General features: G+C 44.6%; 1 protein-coding gene across 2 annotated transcripts in view; it reads right to left on the reverse strand.

The window, feature by feature from the left end:
* LOC147443184 (protein ROOT HAIR SPECIFIC 17-like) overlaps nucleotides 1-22,307 on the reverse strand; it is an 84,477-nt gene extending 62,170 nt beyond the window's left edge. The window contains exons 1-2 of one of the 2 annotated variants that reach the window (XM_086529091.1): nucleotides 21,921-22,307; nucleotides 15,916-16,006 (exon numbers count right to left, since the gene is read on the reverse strand). In XM_086529091.1, coding sequence (XP_086385217.1) covers nucleotides 15,916-16,006; nucleotides 21,921-22,094 — 265 coding nt within the window. In that variant the 5' untranslated portion in view covers nucleotides 22,095-22,307. The remainder of the gene's footprint in view (nucleotides 1-15,915; nucleotides 16,007-21,920) is intronic. The other variant, XM_086529093.1, reaches the window with a different exon arrangement.
* Between the last annotated feature and the right edge of the window lie 866 nt (nucleotides 22,308-23,173).

The raw sequence follows: 23,173 nt of genomic DNA on the forward strand, positions 1-23,173 counted from the left end.
CGGGCACTGCACCGCCTTTACCTGTTCACACTTGTCCGGCCGCCCGCCCGGGCACGGACCGTTAAATTTAATTTCACGAAACTTACCCTAAGGCTTTATTAGCTTTATTAGCCTTAGGGTCACTGTTCTAAGGACCCCATCTCATTCATGTGCTTGTACTGACGCGCGTATTTTTCTGAGCCTAAAATCTGAAGCTACTGCTTACCTCTTTCTGAAGACCCGATTTCCCAATCACTAGGGCTTCAGGGTAATTTCTGCTAAGGTCCCTCTGAGGTGTTCTAGCCCGCATTTAGGCTCACCTGAGGCCTTGGAACTGCTAGGTCTATTCTGGTGTGCACACAACTAATTAGATAATTCTTTTCTCGTAAATAAATTAATTATTTACAAAGTCTAACTTAGTTACAATTTGATAAAAGGTATTTTGGGATTTTTTGAAATTTTCAGTAATATAAATAAATCCTCAGCAAGAAGTCCATCGTTTACAAGTCTAAGGACCAAAATGGAACCTTCTCAAAGCATATCACGGTTGAGGATGATCAGTAAGTCTTAATATGAGACCTCCAAACTCTAAATATATTGTTCAGCAAAAAAGAAACAAACAGAAAGAAAGATACTTATACTAGCATCCTGTGAATGGCAAAATTGGACTATAGGACAGAATGGAACATAAACACAGAAAGAAAGAAGGAAAGAAAGGCATATAAACGCCTACTATATGTCAAAATCAGCCTGAGATGTCCACAAGAAAATGACAGAAGATACAAATGAAGAAGATAAAAGTACGAAAACTGCATAGAGCTGCTGGTGAATTAAGTCTTATGAGAATGAATCAAGGGAGGAAAGATCTATACCTGAAAAGGACTCCAGATGCAGTACTACATGTCCTGGGGACACAATCATGAACTGCATCCCTATCAAGCTCCATGTGGTACAGTACTGTGGGTACAACATATCATGTATTGGTGGGAATGTAGTGAAGTTCCCACATACCACCACCCTAAGATCTGAATAGATGATGAGTCGGTGAATAATTATCTCTGTCAAGAACTCAAAGTACAAGTGAGTGACGCGCGCTCGCGGCCTGCTGCCGCTCGCCCCCCCTCCCTCGCCAGCACCTGTCCCCCCCCTCCCGCCATCGCTAGCTGCCCCCCCCCCCCCCCCCAAACCCTGCGCCTTCAGCAACCACTGTTGCGTGCGCACTGCCCCCTGCCTTCCCCTTGCCTTGCGCTGCCCCTCCCTGTCCGCCCCTCAGCCCCCTGCCAGCTGCCGCTGCCAGCCCGCTTCCCTCACCCATTGCCATTTCCAAACCCCCCCCCCCCGGTATCTTCGTTCTCTGCCACTCTCGAACCGAAGGTTTCTTTTGACTGACTCTGACAAGTGCTGGTTTCTGGACAGTGCTCGTCGGGGCTTTTTTGCAGACAAATTTTCTATCCGTTTCTTCTCCGACACGGCAGCAAACATAGATGGAGGCTCAAGCTCCACCACAGAGGGACTCTGATGAAGCCCCCTCGCCCGACCCCGCTGAGCCCACGATTCGACTTGCTCTTACTCCGACTGAGCAAGCGCGCCTAGCCACAGAGGTGGATCGTCTGCAGGCGACTTCCGTCATCTGCAAGATTCTCGGCACCAGACCCAGCGGAGGAGAGTTGCGTGACCTTCTCCAGGCTCGCCTTCTTGCAGAGGTGGGCAAGATCTTGGACGTTCAGTTCCTCGGACGAGGCTACTATCAGATCAAGTTTGAGACCTCCGAGATGGCATCCAAGGTCATAGTTATGAGCCCCTTGACCATCCGAGCAGTTCGAGCCCACTTTCGACAGTGGAGACATGGTTTTGACCCTACTTCAGATGTTCTAGTAGAGGAGGCAGACCTTCCCATCTCCGTCTTCTTTCCTGGTTTGCGGAGGGAGTACCTACCACTTTTGTCCAAGATAGGCTTAGCGATTGGGACTATCATGGAGACACCTCGCACGGCAACCTCAGAGGCGGCAGCATCTGTTCTCTCTCGCTCCCATTGAGGATCGTCTCATGGAACGTGCAGAGATTAGGTGGGCCCCAATTTCAACGTCAGAGGGGCCGACTGCGTCAGGAGCTTCAGCAATGCCTTGTGGGAGGAGAGATTGACCTTCTTATGCTATAGGAGCATCATCTATGTGAGAGCCGCATTAGACATTGTGGTCAGCTTTTGCATGGACGATATGATACTTTTTGGTTAGCTGCTTTTGGACCTGGAGGCATCCAGGGTGGGGTATGTATGACTATTGCGGATTCTTTGCAGCAAGCCATTGTGGGCAAAGGGAGTAATGTGCCAGGCAGGGCTCAGAGGATCACTATGCAGTTTTAGGGTTGTCTTGTGGGCTTCCTGAACATCTATGCGCCCAATGTGGCGAGTGCCCGAGAAGAGTTTTGGTCACAGATTGTTGAGTCTCTGCCGTAGGCAGAGCAGTGGTGCATAGGGGTGACTTCAACATGTTGGAGGACCCCTCTAACAGGATTGGTGGTAGCCATGCTACTGTGCAGGGAGTTGAGCTGGCAGCTTGGGAGAGGTTTTGTATGACTGAGGATTTCGGATGTGGTAGAATTCTAGCTTTGTGAGGCCCCCAGAAAGCCTAGCCTTCTCTCGTTCGGACCGTAGAGTGGGAGGAGTGAATCTATCGCGGATAGATCGCTTCTACACTAATGACGACTTTTGTGACTTGGCAGGGACTTCCTTCTCGGATCATGCAACAGTGATCCTCACAATGACAGATAGGCAGAGGAGGGGGAGCAGGATGCTTCGCATCCCTGAGAGGGTCTTGCTGGACTCTTCACTCAGAGAGTGAGTGGAGGTTCTTTGGACAGAGAGCTTAGACATGCAGGACTCTCTTGCTGACAGAGTGGCCTCAGGACTAGCTCAGCTTAGTCGATTCTTTCTTCAGGAGTCTTTAGCTCGCCTAGCTGCAGCGAGAGAGGAGGAGCAGCGTCTTCGACGGGGCGTTGCTTCCTTGCAGAGGATGCAGGAGCAGCATCCAGACAGTCCTTCGTTGGAGGAGCAGTTACAGCAGGCTCGCCAGGAGCTTGTTAGCACAGAGGAGCGACGCCATGAGTTTTCTTCCATCAACAGGCATCTCAGTGGACACAGGTGGGTGACAAAGTGACTGGTGCTTTCTTTGAGGCAGTGGGACCTCACCATATGCATGTCAAGGTCAATCAGTTGAGGAGGCCCGACGGGTCTGTTGCTTCTGAGCCAGAGGACATGCATGCAGTTGCTACTGACTTTTACAGTGAGTTATTGTCTGCAGAGCCTCAGTCAGAGCTTCAAAATGCATGCAGAGAGCAGGTGTGGACACAGATGCCTTGTCTTGTGACTGAGGAGATGCGTCAGAGGCTTGAGCTGCCACTTCAGCTGGAAGAGTTGCACATGGCCCTTAGTGCACTCCCCCGTGGTAGCTGTCCAGGCGAGGATGGCTTGACTCCCAGTTTTTCTTGGAGTACTGGGACTTGCTTGGCCCAGATCTCTATAGTGCTTTTCAGTTCATCTTGCACACAGGAGAGATGCCTGACAACATGAGTGAGGGCCCGATTTACCTCATTCCCAAGGAGGGTGGCTCCTTGGATGAGATTCGACAATGGCGCCACATCACCATCCTCAACTCGACCTACAAAATTCTTTCCAAGGCTCTGAGTTTGAGGATTCAGCCACTTCTAGAGAGCCTTATACATGGGACTTAGATAGGTTTTGTCAAGGAGCGTAGTATCCTTGACAACATCTTTACTTTCTAGGAGGCTTCTGCCCTAGCGCGGCTCCGTGGTGAGGATGTGGTGATTCTTCTTCTCGATTTTGAGAAGGCCTACGACAGAGTTTACTGGGACTTTTTGGAGGGTACTCTACGCACGATGAGCTTCTCAGATGCTTGGATCAGAGGAGTGTCAGCTTTGTACAGACGGGCACACAGTCAGGTACTTTTGTCAGGAGGTAGAGGTGATCGTTTCATGCTCACACGTTCGGTCAGACACGGCTGCCCTCTTGCCCCCTTCCTCTTTTTGTTCTATGCTGAGGCGATGAGCAGGTTTTTGGTGTCGCAACAAGTTGGTTTACAGGGCTTAGCTCTTCCTATTCGGGGAGATAAGCTACTGGACGCTGAGTTTGCAGACGACTCAGCCTTGTACTTGGATGGCCAGGAGGCCAACCTTCACAGGTATGAGCAGGCTTTAGAGACCTTCTATTGTGCAGCTGGCGCACTGATCAACTGGAGAAAGACAGTGGCTTTCTCGGTTTGTAGTGCTCCTATGCCCGATTGGATGCCAGGTAAGGGTTTCAGGTGGATTCCCCCAGGGACTGCAATTCGATACTTGGGCTGTCAAGTTGGTTTGGACTTGTCTCCCGAGCAGCAGATCACTCCGCTCTTCTTGTCTATCAAGAGAAAGTTGTTACATTGGAGATCCACACGACTGTCTCTTGCAGGCAGAATTGTAGTGGCCAACCAGGTTTTGTTGGCTACTATGTGGTACATCACTTCTTGCTGGATCTTCTCGAGTTTTTGTATCAGCCGGGTAGAGAGGCTGATCAGGAACTTCCTTTGGTCAGGGCGTTGACACTCAAAGTGGCTTGGCAGGTCATCACTCTTCCTTGTTCTCAGGGAGGGCTTGGGATCATAGACCCAGCACAGCAGAGCAAAGCCCTTCTTGGGAAGTTCATCGTCAGAGGACTCCTTCCAGGTGAGGAGCCCTGGAAGGAGTTCTTGCTGCAGCAGATGGATTTTCACAAAGATGCGTAGAGTTGGCTTGAGCAGGAGATTGGAGGACTGCTTCTATGTGAGTTTGCTACGATCTTGGGAGCATCTGCGGCGAGGCCTGGAGCAGCGTCAACCTACTTGCACGGAGGAGCGCCTGAAACAGCCCCTTGTTTGGAACCCCATGGTTTGCACTCAAGAGAGGCCACTTGGTTAGTAGTCGGCCTCATGTTTCCTGGGGACCCATGGTAGCGGGTACTTGTGTCATTGATCCTGACCCAGCAACTCTTAAGACTGGACACTGGAGATTGTGGGCTTGGGAGAGCTGTCCACTGGCACGAGTACAGTGGGATCCTGGAGAGTGGCTTTGGAGGGATTCTTTCTCCTCTGCAAACCACCCAAGTGTCCCTTTCTTTCAGTACACTGTTCGACTGGGACATCACATACTGGCAGCACAGAGAGAGGCTCAGCCTGCTGCAGCACCTCATTGGCAGGAGGAGGGTCTCACAGCTGAGTTCTTAGCTGCTTTTTGGGAGAGGTTGTGGGACTCCAGACAGCCGAGACGAGTCACTTTGTTCTAGTGGCTGGTTGCACACAAAGCTACAGCAGTTGGGAGCTGGCTTGTACATTGTGGTCTCTCGACCGCATGTGCAGCTTGTGACCATCTTGTGGAGAGTCAGTGTCATTGTCTTTGGGACTGTCCTTTGGCATAGCAGGTGTGGCTTCGTGTTCTTCGGCTGATGCCAGCCCTTTCCACAGCTCGGCAGTACACTTGGGGGGCAACTGCTTGGTCCACTCTCACGGGCCCGGCACTTTAGTTTGAGCTATCTTCTACTAGCATGATGATAGTAATGCAGGGGGGTCGACCTACACTCCAACCTGCCACACAGAGCTTACTCCACAGGAGTGGTGTAGTGAGAGAGAGGAGTGCTGGGAGCTCATCAGTGGCCTGACACTCTGGTTCATCTGGCGGGCCCGCTGCTTCCGCATCTTCGAGGCTCACCCTGTACCACCAGCAGAGACTGTTCGGGATCTTTGGCTAGAGCTGATCCATACTCTCAGAGGACAGCTCGAGAGACTCCAGGGCAGCTCCGACCGCATGCGGGGGCGCAGAGAGGCTTTTCTTTGACTCTGGCGTCCTGGGCCTTTCTTCACCATGGTCCAGGGTGTACTCAGATGGCACTACCGGCCACCTGTGTGGCTCTTCCCTCCTCCCATCTCTTGATTTAGCCTCATTGTACATATGTTGTTTTTTCATTGGGAGAGTCTCCCCATCATGATTGTTGTAGCCCTCTGTTGAAGAGGTGGTTGTAGCCCTACGGGCAGTTTCATTAACTAATAGAAGGATCTTTTTCGCGTTAAAAAAAAAGGATCTGAGTAGATGTGGTGGATGTAATGTTCAGTATGAATCGGATCTCAATGATCTCTTGCTGTCGCAACCTTAAAGTCTAATACCCTAGAGTCTGCCTGCTAGAGTGTGATCACCAGCTGTGTCCACATGAAATTGTTTATTGCTTGGTCTGAGGTTAACTTGACATGCAAAAAACCCTGACATCTTAAGACTGGTACAGATGCTACAGAAACACACATATGGAGGCCTGAAGTGGAAACTCCAAAGCTGCTCACGAGAGGCTTTACAGATGCTTCTTATGGCTGCAAACAGATCTTCTGGCCGTGATCCAAAACATTCATGGAATCTTCTTGGTGGCTGCTAGGGTGACCAGAACAGGTGGTGCCAAAAAGGCTAATTTGGGCTTCTAGAGATTGTCTCCTTGGCTATTTGAAATGCCAACAAGGACAGGGTGCAGGAGGCTAAGGATGGCGCCTATAATAGACTTGAACACTCCAAGCCAAAGATCTATAGCAACATGTGAGAGAACTGCAAACAAATGAACAAAACTTGAAAAAAGGGAGAGCGAGAGATTTGATTTGATTTGATTTGGTATTAACGTCCGCGGGGGCCAAAAATGACCCATGGGACCTCAAAGTGATACATAGTCTCCCCTCACGGGGGTGTATGGTGTGGTGTGTGTTATTCTCTTTTTGTGTTCCTATGAGTGTCTTTTGATGCTCAAGTATGCGGGTGAGGTATGTGCCGAGAGCTGTAGGGGAGGGGTCTGTCTTGGATAATAGGTCCGCAAAGGTAGAGCAACCGCTTAGAAGTGGTTGAAAGTTAGCCCGGATGTGAGCGTATTCTGGGCATTCCAATGTCACATTCCAGAGAGAGAGAGAGAGAAAAGTAGAGTGGACATGGCACGGCGTAGTTCTGCACCCAAATGCACTGGCCCCAAAGACTAGCGCCCTTCTCGGTATTTCTTTATTATTATGCTTTGCAAAGTACAATGTCCAAGGGTCCTCTCTCTGGCGATGCTCCCAAGAAAATCTGTCTAGAGGAGAGGCCTTGGGCACACTTATAAAGGCCCTTGGCCAAACTCAAAAGCAGTTACATGAAAAGTTGTAAGTTCCAAAAGCATTAGGTCTCCAAAAGCAAGCGCCCAGTGGGCTGTCTGTACACGCTGCCACATCATCAGCCTTCCACAAATTGCAGGCCAATCTGTACGCCATGCCATGTCATCAGCTGTAAACCTTTTTGGGCACACTTATAAAGGCCCTTGGCCAAACTCAAAAGCAGTTACATGAAAAGTTGTAAGTTCCAAAATCATTAGGTCTCCAAAAGCAAGCGCCTAGTGGGCTGTCTATACACACTGCCACATCATCAACCTTCTGCAAATTGCGGACCAGTCTGTACGCCATGCCATGTCATCGGTTGTAGACCATTTTTGGGCCCTGCTTTATTTTTAAAGGTTTTAGGCCCCTCGGCCGGGTTCTGCAAGTTGGGAGCATAAGGTTTTTAAGCCGAACCCTCTTTGGGCCACTCGACCAGAACGTGTAAATTGGAACAACTTCTTCTACTTCTTTTCTAGGCCCTTCGGCCAAGTTCCATCCTTTAGGCCATGCCGCATCATCACTTTGTGACATACCCCCCTCTTGAAAAAATTATAATCGCCCTCGATTACGCCTGCGAAACAGACATAGGACAAAAACTTTTTGGTAGACAATGTCTCTAAGTATCGACATACTAGACCCACATATCTAGCACTTGCACGAAGACGACAATCACTGAATATTCACATCATATCATAGCTACAAGGAATGGCCATTTTCAGGTCTCCATTCCCTGTCCCCATTCCAACTTCTCGTTCCAAATCCCCGTTCCGTGTTTCAAACTTGAGTATCCGTAACAGGGAATGGCATTTCATGCTTATTGCCGTTCCCCGTTCCGATTTCCCGTTCCAGGTAACTATGGATCATATTCATAACATTATCCCCATCCAGATCTTAGATGAGAATCATGATCATTGTAACTCATTTAGCGATCCCAAACCGCATTGATCTTTTCACGGATGTGATCTACTAAATCTCGTTACTATCACATCCACATCACCCCTTAGATGACTTAGATAAAATGTTGCAGTCATTTCATCTTTCAAATACATACTCAAACAATACACACATGAGAGAGCACATGTACAAATTCATTTTAGGAATTCTTATTTCAAGGACCTTCTTTACATAAAGTCATTCAACACATACTATCACCCTCTCTCAGTATCACTGAAATCTCACAAGAAATCAGTGACTCTATTCCCATCGAGGTAAGTTGTGACGAGGGAGTGGAGTACCTTCCTTCTTGTGCAGTCTACACCGCACCAGCTTTAACCTTCTCATTCATCGTCGGTAACTCTTGGAATAGTCAGTGCTAAACCAAAAGCCTCAAGGTAAAGCTTTAGTATCTAAGGAGTATCTGCTAAGTCCTCCTCCATCCACTTGGCATCAAGAGCCGGATAAATCCTGAAGTTGGACTTGCTCTCGCGTGCAGCCATTCACTCCAGCTCACGGCCAATAGCCCTTTACCCTCCTGTAGTAGCGCTCCCAACAACCCCGACTCGTGACACCCCCCCCTTCTCATGCAAGCTGACGCCCACCTCTTCTTTGCCTTGGAGCCCACTGCCGCGGCGTCGCCATCACATGCAACGTTAGGCTCAACGTCTCCTTTTTTATATTAATAGTTGCAAGCTATTTTCAGCTTGATTCAAAAAACTCTTGCTTGGTCCCTTGTCCCACACTCGCAACTACCAGCTTGAGTTTGCCTTTTAAAAAACCACCTTCACTCCACTCCACCCCATTCTTCTCAGCACGGTATGGCACGGCATGGCATTAACTGCTCTCCCTGCACTCTGCATCGTAAAATTCTCATAGAAAACCTCCTCTTGTACGGCCGACGGCTCATGGCCGCAAATAAACATAGCCCACTCCGCAAAAATGGTTCTTGGGTGACGAGATCTTCATCAAAAAAATTATGATCGCCATGATTTCCATCGATTTTAAGCCATAGCTCATTACTCTAAGGTCCGATTGACAAATGGAAAATTGCATGCTTTAAAGCTTATAAAAATCTTTCAATATGCTATTCACGACTCCCCATCTGGCATACATACCCACCGATAGCTTCAAATGCAATGCTACAAGCTTGCAAATATTGGTTTGCCCTCAAAGAATGGGGTAGTGGAGCAGAAGAATAGAAATGTGGTGGAGATGGGTGGACAATGCTCGAGCATCAAGATCTCCCGAAGACCTTATGGGCTGAGGCAGTTGCTACAATGGTTCATCCCCTCAATCGATCTACTATGCCTTTGCTTCCCCGATAGAATTCATTTGAGGCTTACTTCGGTAGAAAATCTGATATCTCCACTTTTTGGGTTTTTTAGAGTGGTGCCTACATCCATGTTTCGAAGAAGCAACGAGGGAAATTTGATTCTGAGTCCAATTGAATGATTTTTGTCGGCTACAATATTCTTTCCTAGGGCTATCGACTTTATGCTCTAGAGAGGAAGGAGATCGGGGTTGTCAGGTACAGCGAAAGGGTTTAAGGATTTTAACTCAAAACTAGTACTCCACACAGACACAAGGTTACTTTACTTCACTTGAGAGAAACTAAACACAATGAAAGAGAGAGAGAGAGAGAGAGAGAGAGAGAGAGAGAGAGAGAGAGAGAGAGAGAGAGAGAAATGAAATGAAATGTTATATTGACGTCTCAAAAGGCCAAAATGACATATGAGACCAATTTGTTACAAAATAGTGAATCTAATACCATGTCTGGGTACAAAAAAACTAGAACAAAAATACTACTACTACTAAAAATCCATCCTCATCTGCACTTTGGATGTCGAGAGAGTATGGCTTGAATCCTCTGGTGTAGTCTCCGTCGATGCTGTGTAGCCCCTCTCCTCAATCGTGGCCATCTAGATCTCCATAGCTCCCGTGCTCGGTCGATGAGAGTGTCAGTAGTGGTCGAATGAGTGTGGACCGAGCTCTGCAGTGATGGCTGCTCCTCTGGCTGTCCCATATCTAGTGAAAAGAATATGTAATCTGTCTTTGGGACTGTCTCTCTCTAGCTCTCCCCAGTAAAGTGTCTCTATATCTGTGTAACTCAAGTAGATATAGCCCAAGACATCTTTGATCCTCATAACTCATGACCCTAGAGAAAGGACTGAAACCCTCTCTGCATAAGCAATGGAAACGGCCCCGAATCTCATAGTACAATGTGCAATGACATATGTAATTTAGCTCTGTCTCTGGCTATAGCTGGCAAAAGCGGCATATCCTGATGTCCGCTCGTATCTCTCTGAATCTACCTGTCTCAATCTCCAGCTGATGTGAGGATGTGCGTATCTGACCAATGGCACACCACAAACCATGAGACATATGTGTGTCCATGTAGATGGGTCGAATCACAAACCCATCTCCTATGAGGTGGAGAAGATGCTCTCTATAGAAAGCCATCTTCGTGCCCAACTCTTGTGGCGGCTCTATCCATGTCCTCCTGGTATCCAACTGGATCAGGTCCTGACGAATGAGTCTAGTAATCTCCACCCGTGTAAGAGACATCGAGGGTGTCTAAAGAGAGTACTGGAAAGGGGGCAGCCTGCCCATGGTGAACCCATGTGTCTGAAACCAAGATGTCATCTGTGCATACCAGCATGAAGTGTCTCCCAGAAGAGTTAACTGTCTGGAAGACTCAATGGCCACTCTAGCATATCTGTCTCTTGTAATATCCCACAAGATGTGCAAAAAGGAGACTAGTAAGTGCATCAATCTCCATAGGAGGGGCAGCTAGCTCTGCTCGAATGATAGCGTGGGGTACGGAGGCCTTGGCTCTGATCAGTCGAGAGATCATAGATACCAAGGGCCTCTCCATACGTCTCCAACCATCCTGACCTACACAAGGTCCCCATATCTGCACCCCATACAACATAGCTGAGGCTACCAAAGTATCAAAGAGCCATAACTTTGTCCGAGGTTCCTGGAACTGAACCTGCGAATACATCCTCTCCAAGCCTCCCAAGGCCACATAAGCTCTAGTCAGTCAGTCTTTGCTGCTCTCCCCAAAGAAAACCTCGGCCCAGTGAAGACAACCCCAAGGTAAGTGTATGCATCTGTATACTCTACAATCTCCTGATCATATGTGAAAGTTGGTGCTAATCTCCTGATCCACTCTGGTGTTGTGTTAAACACCATTACCTTGGTTTTACCAAGGTTTACAGATAATCCACTATCCTCTGCAAACTGTGTAATGCATGACGAGTATGACTAGACAAAGGTGCATCCAATTTACTGTCACGCAAAGTATGCACCTGCCATTTTGGCATACCTCTAGCCTGCTCATTCTCAGCCTTTCCTCATCAAGTACATCATGTACATCTGCATCAGTAATAGACTGATCTAACATTTTCACAAACCCTCATAGGCTGTACATTTACCTCATTGGAATTTCGAACTTCCACCACTGAAAAGAGGCAACAAAGTGTCATAAATGTCTTGTGAGCTTACATTATTGTCTCTAGTACATGACAACAAGGGCTAAATAGAATCTTCCACAAACACAACATCCCGTGAAACTAGGATACGCTTTGTTTAGGGATGATACAACATGTAACCTTTGCTTTCAGTACTATAACCAACAAAAATACATTTGACAGCCTTAGCATCCAATTTTTTGCGCTGCAATTATGGCACCAAAGCATATGCCAAACAACCAAAAACACGCATGTGCTCAATAGAAGACTTTCTATCATGCCATGCTTCATATGGAGTCATAGACTGCAAAGCTTTTGTAGGACACCTGTTAAGTACATAAGTGGCACACATGATGGCCTCGAGACAAAACGAATGCGGCAAAGCTTGACTTTTGACCATACATTGATCCCACGACTAGCCAAAAATGCATTAAATTCATGAGGCATATACTTCCCCCCTCGATCGGAACGGGGGTGTCCATAGTACATTTCGAGACGTTTTCAACCATAGCCAGAAATTGCTTAAAGCACAAAAACACTCCAGACTTCGCCTTAAGCGAATACACTTATGCATGCCTGGATAAATCATCAATGAAAGTCACAAAGTAAAGGCAATTGCCCAAGGACAGAGTTTGCATGGTCCACAAATATCACTATGCACAAACTGCAACCTGCATGTGGCCCTAGCTGAACCATCCTTTGGAAACTTCAAACGCTGCATCTTACCCAAAATACAGCCTTCACAAACATGTTTGACACATTCTTCAAGAGACGGCAAAGAAGCAACCATATCAGATTTCTGCAAACGCAGCAAACTGGCAAAATTCAACCGCCCAAAACGTGCATGCCAAAGTTTTGCATCTGAAATAGCCTTAGAATCCACAACTGCATTTGCAAAATTCTGCCCACACTTGTCATACAAAATGAGCTTATACAACCCACGGCATAAAATGCCAAATGCAACAATTTCGTTACCAAAACTGAGATCATGTATTGTACATCTGTCATCCACAAATTTGACTACAAGACCAAGTCTAGGTTGTGCAGATACAGACAAAAGATTCTTCTTGATCCCAGGTACATACAATGCATCAACAAGTGTGAAAGAACTGCCATTTGCAACAGTAAGCACAATCTTTCCAACTCCCTTAACCGGATAAGAGGCATTGTTGCCACAAGTGACTGAATTTCCATGAGGGACATCCTCGAGAGAGGTAAACAAGTCATGATGTGAGATAGTGTGCTTTGTAGCACCACTATCAAAATACCACACATGTGAATCTACAACAACTGACATGCATGCATCATGGACAGCAAGATCATAAGTACACTCTGCACTAAAATCCCACTCTGCATCTACATCCTTTCACAGTAGACTCTACAATAGCTACACTTGTATTGGACCCTATAGTTGATCCAGCCTCTTTCTTCTTAGCCTCTTTTGCCTCCAATTTCGGACACTGCTTGATGAAGTGATCATTAGCTTTACAATAATGGCAACGCATCTTCTTTTTGCCCTTATCACCACAATTCCCAAACGAATTGTTGTCAGCGGAAGCATTAGGAAAAAGTGATTCAGCACTCGCAGAAGAACCATGACAAGTGGCTACATCGTTCTTATCACCTTCTCTTTGAGCAGCAATAAAGGCATGTTCAACTGCACGTTGTCTAGTCCTGTTTTTTTTGGAAAGTGATTCTTACAACATCAATGTGCATACTGCATCAAACTTGACAACTTCTAGATTCCTTGGGTCATAAGTCTCCAAGTACTAGCAAAAGTTTGACACAAATCTGGCAAAGCATCAAGAATAGTCTGCACAAGGGAATTGTCAGAAATGACTTCACTTGTAGAAATTAGTTGCTCATTTGTATCCTTGACACCGGCAAGGAAAGTGTCCATTTCATCTTCCTAATGCATAATCTTCGACTCTAGCTCTTTACGTAGCAACGCAATTTTAGCCTCATTGTGACTTGCATAAAGACCAGCTAGAATATCCCAAAGCCTGTTTCGAGCTTAGGGAAAACAGCTCTGGCAACAGCAATCCTACCACCAAAACCTGCAACATCGCCTATATCCTCAAAACCAGGACGTACATCAATGCCCTGCACAATATTCCAAACGCCCTTTGACACTAGAACATATTGCATCATATAAGCCCACATAGGGTAGTTGTCCCCATCCAATCTATCCTCAGTAGCAAACATCTTGAAAACATTTGTGTTGTTGTCAAGCATGGTAAATGCTGCACCTGATGTGAAAACTATTCGAAAAGAGAAGAAACGAAGCGGGAACAAGACGTGCTATATAGCACAAACCATAGAAGACTGTAAGGGACCTGTTATGCAAAAAACGGCATTGACAAAAATTTTGCACAAAATGACGAAATAGCCTGCGCCATAGTTTTTTTCTCATTCATGAGGAAAATCAATCGGGCTTCTAGGCGCGTCCGTGTGAGGATGACGTGAGAAACATCTTTTCTCACTTCGCATGGATTTTTACACGTGGACATTTTTTTGCCCCAAATGTCAGCTTGGGTCATTATGAGTGAACGCATCTGTGAGAATCTAAACCTGCACACCCGATTGTAGTCTTGTGCTTCCTCAAGCTTCACATTGAGTGCCTCACCTCTTCTCTTCACCCATGAGCCGCTTCGATCCTGCCTCCTGTTGCGATGCCCTAGACTCTAGTCATTTGGAGACATTTGAGTCTTCAGTCTTGTTGGTTTTGGAGGATCCATATTTTGTTATCTCTTGCTTGGCTCTAGTATCTATTGTATCTATTGACCTTTTCCCCAACTCCCGACTCCTTGATTCAGCTAGATTCTACATTTTCTATGGCGTTTTAATGCAATCTGTGGTTTTATGCTTTTCTCTAGTGTTTTAATTGCAAGTTATTATATATATATATATATTATTTTTTAGGGTGTCGTATGGTATTCCACGTATGGAATCTTCGAGGGGTCTGAGTCATGCTTATTTCGGGTTTCCATATCCCCCCGAGTGAGACGCATGATTGACGTATGGAAAAACTATGGGCCCTTGCGCAGCACTACCTATAGTGGAAAATCTGAGCAGACCAAGCTCTACGAGTTCCCCCAAAATATTTGTCGACCTGCGGATGCTCGCCAAAGCTCACAAAAATCAGAGAAAGTGAGTAGGCATGTGCTGGAGCTGCCGGCGACTAAGCCCGGGAGGACGCAACTTGCCCTGATACCAATTGTTGGAATTAGGGTTGCAGGAAGACACACACAGCTTGGAGAAGACGAAGGAAGCTCAAGGCACACAATAGAGAGTATATCACTTAGTGTGCAATTGGGCGTATATACAATGCACGGGGAAAAAACCTCCTAGTGAGAGAAAAAATGCCCCGATGGTCCTAAGTGTGTTCACACACATCACTACCACATGTATAAGGTAACAATCGTTGCTACTTCTTGGCTCCTCTTGTCACCTCCACTCTACCTCCTTGGTGCATCCCAAGATCATCAAGCCGAAGTTTCTGATACCATGTCAAAGTATACGGCACAGAAGTGTGGAGAGAGAGAGAGAGAGAGAGAGAGAGAGAGAGAGAGAGAGTCATTGAACTAACACACTCGGCAATGAACTAGATGATTATTATAATGAGGCCCTGAAATACATCGCCCGACCCAATTCTCATGTCAAATAAGTTTAAAAATACCTAAAATGACAAAATGGATGAATAGGATGAGAGAGGACATTCACTTGAAATACATAACTTTAGCACTCTTTTGTGCACAAGCAATCGCTACCATTTTCTATCCCTTTCTCTCTTTTGTTATGTTATTCAAGTTCCAGCTCTTGGTGTTATGATAAATATTTGATTCCAAATTCAGTAATGCAATGTCTCCACCCCATCTACAATATTAAAAGCTTGTTACAATGATATCAAAAGCTCAATCACATTTGTTTCTTGTTACAAGCTGAACCATGATCTTTATGCTGATATGGAGGTGGAGAATCCACTTGTTTCTTCTCAAGTTATGATTGCAACTCCTTCAACAAAGGTGGCCTAAAAGCCCCAAAATCTAAATAATTGTTGTGTTTAAACCAAACAGAAAACCTAAAGAAGAACAAAAGTAAGAGTGCAGATGTGGAACGGTGTCTACAAAACTACATATAACACTCTATGGTATTAAAGAAAGATGTGTTTATGTGGAAAGTAGCATTAGAGGTACCAAAATTTCATATGACCTTTCTGCTGTAAAATTATCTATTTCCCTATCTGGAGGCTAAGGGAAAACTTATATGAGTCTCTTCTTCATTGCAACCATGCATACCCTTCACTGAATCCATGTGCATCAGTTGACAGAGTATTTAAGATTCCTAACCTAGAAAGGAAGGACTTGGATCACTGCAACCGTAGTAGTTCTGAGACAGCTTTGAGGCCCAGATGTCCTTTGCTAAAGAGTCCTTTGCATCCTAAAACCAGGAAAAAATGCATCAGAAATGCATAGGATAGCTAACCTTCAACGATAATGCTTCTCAGACAAAGATCAGAATGTGGATAGTATGAAAGAATATAATTGGTTGGCATAATAACATAATGCTTAATTCAAGATAAGCTTTCAAGAAGCTTGATTCAAAATGATGACTATTCCTTCAAATTGAGTACATCACAGCTTATATTGATGTTACTCTCACACTTTGGTGATTGGCATCCAAAAATCAAGACCTTTTCTTTCGGTATTCATTCAAGTATAATATGCCTAACTCCTTTGACAAAAAGTTGAGGTACCCTGCACACTTCCTTCCAGTCATCAGTTAAAATGGAAAAAAGTTTTTGAAATGGCATTCCAAAAATAGGTGAAGAAATGAAGTTGTAAAAAAGTAATGTATAGAAATATTTATAATAATCAGACATGAAAGCTACAAACAAAAGACACATCCAGGATCTATATATCACCAAAGACATCATGAATCAACATGTAATCAGGATTGTAAATTGCAAGGTGCCCTTGCAATTCCACGGGAGGGAAGTTTACGTAGTGCTTGTTCTTGAGAAAAGGCTCAAATCCAATCGGCCCATCAAAATGCAATGCTCCAATTTGGGTCCAACATGAAGGTCTTGTCATCCTTGCTATGGTCACGAAAAGATTACTTCCATATAATTTTGACAAATCGCAGCCATAACGCGTCATTTACTCTATACATTAAGCATGGTTGAACATGATCCACATGGAACAAGGAAAGTCAAGTCCAAATTGGCTATGCATTAATTGGAACAAACCAAGCCCCCCACTAGCAACAAGTGTTATGAATTAATTGACATTAACTTAAAGTTTATCCTATTGCAATTCTTCAAACACGGTCTGTAGATGTCATTTGTGTTCCTCCTCTGTGTGAGAGAAGACTAGAATGTTGTCAAAGAAGATTATTGTGGACTGTAGGTGAGGACCAAAAATTCGGTCCATCATTCAATTGAAAGTTGTTGGAGTTTTAGTAAGGTAGAAAGACATTACTAGAAACTCAAATCCGAAAGTTGTTCGGAATGCAATCTTATGCATTTCTTTAGGAGCAATATGAATCTGGTGGTAGCCGCTCTTGAGATCTATGCGGCTGACAATTTGTGCCCCTTGTAGCTTGTTTAGGATATCATCGATTTGAGGAATCGGGAACCTATTCTTAATTGTAATCTTATTTAGAGAACGTTAATCGACGCACATTCGAAATGTGTTGTCTTTCTTCTGAACAAGCAAGACTAGTGAACAGTAAGGAGAGCACTTAATCGATTTCACTTGTCCTCTTTTTATTTTCCCTGGACTTGAGTAGCCAATTTAAGTTGGAGAATACTTTTAGAAGGTTAGAAATTGATATTCATGACATTACGTCTGCGCTTTTTCCATCCAGCATTCAGCCCTTAAACCTCTCACATCGGGTGTGCAAATCAGCCCCAGATCTACCCGTTGGTGACCATCCGCAACCCACATTGAGCCACATTACAAAGGTGCATCAATTTAACTTCATTTTGAAGAGTTACTGCGGCTACATCATTCATTCGAGTCGAGTCGAGTCGAGTCTCGCATTGAAGTATTGCATTAGTGTACATTCCATTTACACAATCTACAGCAAATACCACATCGATAACGGTGTGGGGGGGCCTTGAGAGGGTTGGTTGGGACCCATTGATGCATCTTTATCCTCTCCCTCTATCTCTTTACATCTCTACTTCATCTCTTTGATTCTCTTTCTCTCTCAGAAAACTAAAAGAAACCATCAATAATGCAAAGTTGCATTCATTAATGCAAGGAAAGAACGAGGGATTGTGGAAGTGTGAATTCCTAATTCTACATATTCTCTCAATTTCATTGCACATAACACTCTGACAATGTACAGAGACAACGCCATGCTTTCATAAAGTTGTGGCGGCGAAGGCAGTGGGCCAGGACATTCAGTAGCATTACCAGCCACATGTGTGGCTTTTCCTCCCTCCCATTTTGTGATCTAGCAATTGTATATCTATTTGTATGGAAGAGTCTCCACCTTTTCTTGTATCATGTACTCTCTTGCTAGAGGAGTTGTAGCCAGTTGGCCATTTTCAAAAAACTAATAGAAGGATCTTGTTCACGAAAAAAAAATGGCATCTCTATATCTCCTGTAACCAATAATTTACAAAAGCTCAGAGCGCCATCCACGCCACTATAAAGTGAAACAGAACATAATTATAGAAAATAAAAGCTTTAACCCACTGAATATTTATTGACATTTTAAATTTTGCTTGCCTTGCTGCTCTAGATAAGACTTCTACATATTCTCTCGCTGCCTGCTCGTGCCCATATTGACAGATTGTTGACCTGGTGCGGCAAAGCCTCCAATGCTGCCTGCTTGTGCCCATAGGCAAGGCCTGCTCCTGACACACCTGGTGGTAGATGTGGGATGCAATAGAGAGCACTGCAAGGACATCCACCTCTCTCCCCCTAAGTAGCACTCCAAGAAAAGACACATAGGTGGCCGATAATGGCATTGAATGCCCTCAACCACCATGAAGAAAGGCCAGGGAATAGAGAATATGTGGAAGTGTCAATTCTTGATTCTACATATTATCTCTAATACAGGGCCTTTCTTCGAGGGCATTCAATGGCATTATCGACCACATGTGTGGCTTTTCCTTTCTCCATTTTATGATCTAGCAGTTGTATGTTTATTTGTTAAGCATCGGAGAGTCTCCACATTTTTCTTGTGTCATGTACCCTCTTGCCAGTGACAAAGTCCACGATGCACAAGCGTAGAGCCAAGAGAGAATGCAAGAGAGAGAGCGAGAGAGAGAATCTTTTCTACACCATCGTTCAGGGGGTGCTCAGATGGCACTACTGTCCACCTGTGTGGCTCTTCCCTCCTCCCATCTCTTGATTTAGCCTCATTGTATATATGTTGTTTTTTCATTTGGAGAGTCTCCCCATCATGCTTGTTGTAGCCCTCTCTTGCAGAGGTGGTTGTAGCCCTATGGGCAGTTTTCATTAACTAATAGAAGGATCTTTTTCTAGGAAAAAAAAAAAAATATCGAAAGGGGCGCCAATCTTTGGGCCCAGTGCATCTGGGGACGGAACTCCGTCGTTCCGTGTCAAAACTCCTCTTCTCTATCTTTCTCTATTAAAGTTCAGTTATTTGCACATTTTGTCTGTGTGTTGCTATTGATTTCTCACTTGGAGTGTCCAAGCCCGTAATAGTGGTATCAGATCTCAAAACAATTCTTCTTCTACAAAAGATCCGATCCTTTTTGCAGCACACATGGGTTCTCGCGGAGAACCAGACAGAGACAACATCCCTCCGATGGTTGGTTACCAAGGAGATGATGAAAAGTTGAGCCCCAGCGTGGCAACAAAAGAAACCAACGGAGATGTTGATTTCCAACGAGGAATCTCGATAATGCGGAGTACAAACATCAACTTCAGGTTGACACGTGCATGAAAAGATTGATCAAGTACTCCAAGGACCCAATATATGTGAATCACCTCAAGAGCCAGTAATGAAACAGAAAGCAAAGCTGAGTGCTGAAAAGCCGAAATTGTACTCGTAGAAAAGTTTTGACAAAGCTCTTGAAAAGAAGACAATCCAATTGATGAAGAGCTTAAAGCACTCTCGGAAGAAGAGGAAATCAGCAGATTTTCCTGTTATTTGGGCTGGAAATCGACTTTTGAGGTGGCAAGCATATGTAAGAAGCATGTTCGTTTCCAAGATGACCAAATTTTCTTCGTCTTCAGAGAGTTTTGCTAGTTCGTCTACCTCTAGATCCAGACAAGATGAGAAAAACAGAAGAAGCGAAGAAAAAGCAAGAAAGAAAATTCTTGAAAAGGTCTAGAAGGCATAGGGATCCATCTAGCAAATTCAGAGGAGATCTCGTTCCCTTCTAACTTCAGATAATGAGAACAAGAAGACCAAGGAGTTCAAGGATGGGGTCAAGTAGTCAAGTTTGACACATTTTCAAGCTACCACGACACCCATCCAGCACTTGAATTCATCCGGGAGTTTGACGTCGCCTTCGTTTCTCGGAACTCTCCAAGGTACGAAGGGCAGCATCTTACTTGAAAGGAAATGCATAGGGTGGTCTACTCTATTGTTGCACAAAGAAGCACCTAAGAAGTAGGTAAAACTCAAGAGAGTTTTCACTTTTGACTGGATAACGAAAGAATATGAAGAAGATGTCATCACTGCTTGGCATCATCTGAGAATGAATAAGGAAGACACTTTGTATGATTATTGCGAGAGGTTTTCGGATACCTATTTGCTAGTGTCCTCGTTTCAGAAGATCACTTTGAAGGACTAGATTGAGCGGTTCTGTTGTGGATAGCCAAAAGAGATTCAACCGTATTGTCTGCAAAAGAGGCCTGACTCCATTCAGAGACTTATGAGACATGCCAAGCAAGGTTTTGGTATGCATGCCTGCTCATCAACCTATACTATGGATAAGCCATGTCCACCTCTACGGGGCAAGAGGCTTCCAAGAAAACGAAAGAGCCAAGGGAGCCATGATAGTTCATCAAAGAATTCCGAAGAAGTAATGGGATCAACCGATAGCTCATCCGAGAGTTCCGAAGAACTGTGGGAATCCGCCGATGGTTCATCACAAAATTCCGACAATTCAGATTGAGGTGCCAGTGGACAGGGGAGGTCAATGGGGCTACCAGCAGGTCCCATGGCACAAGAAAAGAACAGAAAGGTAAGGTAGGTCCACCAGATAATTTGGTCAAGGGCATATTTTGGCTCTCGATGCAAAGTGGATAGAGGAAGAGAACCTCGCAAATTCTCTTAAGTTTTGAGTTGTACCTTGAGGCTTTTGGATTATCTATTCCAAAACTTACTAATGAAAAAGCACGTTGAATCCGATGCGGTGCGGTCTGCACAAGAGGGGAGCCGCTCCACTCCTTTGTCACAGATTGCTTAAATTGAATAAAGTCACTAATTTCTCCTTGAGATTTTAGAGATACTGATAGGCTAACAATTTTTGTGGAATGAATTTATGAAAATATGTACATAGAATTGGAAAGCTCCTAGATTGAACATGCTCTTTCATGTGTGTATTGTTAGAGTATGTGTTGGAAAGATGAAATGTCTGCAGCATTTTAACTGATGAATGATTTGAACTAAGTGCATCTAGACATCTGTTAGAGATCAACAAGGTCCAGATGTAATGGCTAAGTGAAAGTGAAATGAATGTGATTCTAGTGCATCAAGATTTCTATCTGGATGAGATGGCTGGATACTACTGTGAGTGCATCAAGAGTTCTGGAAGGGTGAGATGGTTGCACAGGGTGCATCGCCTTGTCTTCTACTACCATGTCAAAGTCAATGATGAGGAAGCGTAGAGCCAAGAGAGAATGCGAGAGAGAGAGAGAGAGAGAGAGAGAGAGAGAGAGAGAGAGAGAGACTGCTAAACCAATCAACTAGGCAATGAATTAATGATTATACAATGGGGAGTAGGTGTACTTATATTCTAGCCCAGGGGCCTTAAGTACCCCCTTCAATAAATTGCCCTACCCAGAATCTTGTCAAATAAGTAAAATAAATACCTAAAGACAAAATAAATATTGCGATTCCATTGGGACATTCACTTGAGATATAACAACTAGAGGAGTTGTAGCCCGTCGGGCAGCAGTTTCAAAAAACTAATAGAAGGATCTTTTTCACGCACAAAAAAGGGTATAATCTCTAGATCTCCTGTAACCAATGATTTACAGAAGCTCAAAGCCTCATGAACGCCAATAGAAGGTGAAACAACAATAAAAGCTATCAAGGCAAGCAAAACTCGAAATGTCAATAAGTATTCAGCTGTAGAAACCCAAATCACAGGTAAAATAAGATGATTTGAAGATAATTTACAGAAAAAGAAATCCATTACCTGGTGAATGGGAACAGGTTGTTGCTGAGCAGGGGAGACTAGGAGAGGTCCAGCTATGAAGGAGAGAAGGAAGAGCAAAAACAAGGTAGATCCGCAGAGGATGAAGGGATTGAAAACAAAAGTAGAGGCGATAAGCCGTCTGGCATGTGATTTGCGCCGGCTCCGCTGCGCCATATCGCTTCTGCTCTTGTATCAGACGTGTCCCATGGCCAGTTCCTCTTGGTCTGCCTCACTAGCATGGCTTACACGGACGTGGGATGGTGCGACTCATGCTGCCCATGCAACGTGTTGTTATCAGCAGAGATTGCTTTGCCAGAACGACAGAAAAGGTTGCTTGTCTATGAGAGTTCCGTTGACCTTTTGCCAAAGTGGGGCCGGCACTGCCCGTTATTAAAATTAAAATGGCCTGTCTTTCACATTAAGCAACACGAAAAGGGAATAAACCGTAAAAACATAACTTCTAAAGGCATCCTCGTAGTGGGTCAACCCTTGCTATATCGAAGTGTGGGTGTAAGAGGTTCTTCACACGGTGAGTTTTGAAAAGGAAAATAGAGGGTTCTTTTCAAATTTTCACATTCACACGATGTGTTCGAAAGAGTTTGGAGTAGTTGAGCTAAAATGTAGGGAGATTGGTTCTTTTTCATAAACTTTTGCTATTTTGCAAAAGCTTATGAATAGGAACATCCTTTTGTACAAACGTAACTTGAGATTATGGGTAGCATTCTAATCAAGGAGTCCATATTTTATGTGTGCAATAAAGTGACCTACACTAGCAAGTCTTTGGAACAAAAAAGACGTGCGTGTGAATGCTCACATATTCCATTTGCCTCCTTCAAGGAAAGTTTTGGAGTAGTTACAGAATTGCCCGTGTGAAGGCCCTCTAATATGTATGGATGCAATTTCAGTTAAAAAATTTGTAAAAATATAACAAGTTGCACTAAAACTCAAAATGGCTAGCCCTTTCATAAGCCTAAAAGACCTTTATACAAGTACAAAGAGTTATCTATATATGTATTTATTTTGATCTCTCTCTTTCTCTCTCTCTCTCTCTCTCTCTCTCTCTCTCTCTCTCTCTCACATACAAAAAAAAAATTGTAAAAATATATCAAGTTGAACTAAAACTAAAAATGGCCAGCTCTTTCATCTATAATATTATAAAAGGGGGAGGAATCCCCCCCACGTGTCGTAAACTCCTTGATCCGGTTGGTTCCGGTAGTGTTGCATGCAACTCAGTGCGCTCAGAGAGAGAGAGA

Source organism: Adiantum capillus-veneris, chromosome 14 (genome assembly GCF_014529385.1).
Source record: "Adiantum capillus-veneris isolate H3 chromosome 14, ASM1452938v2, whole genome shotgun sequence".
NCBI lineage: Eukaryota > Viridiplantae > Streptophyta > Polypodiopsida > Polypodiales > Pteridaceae > Adiantum > Adiantum capillus-veneris.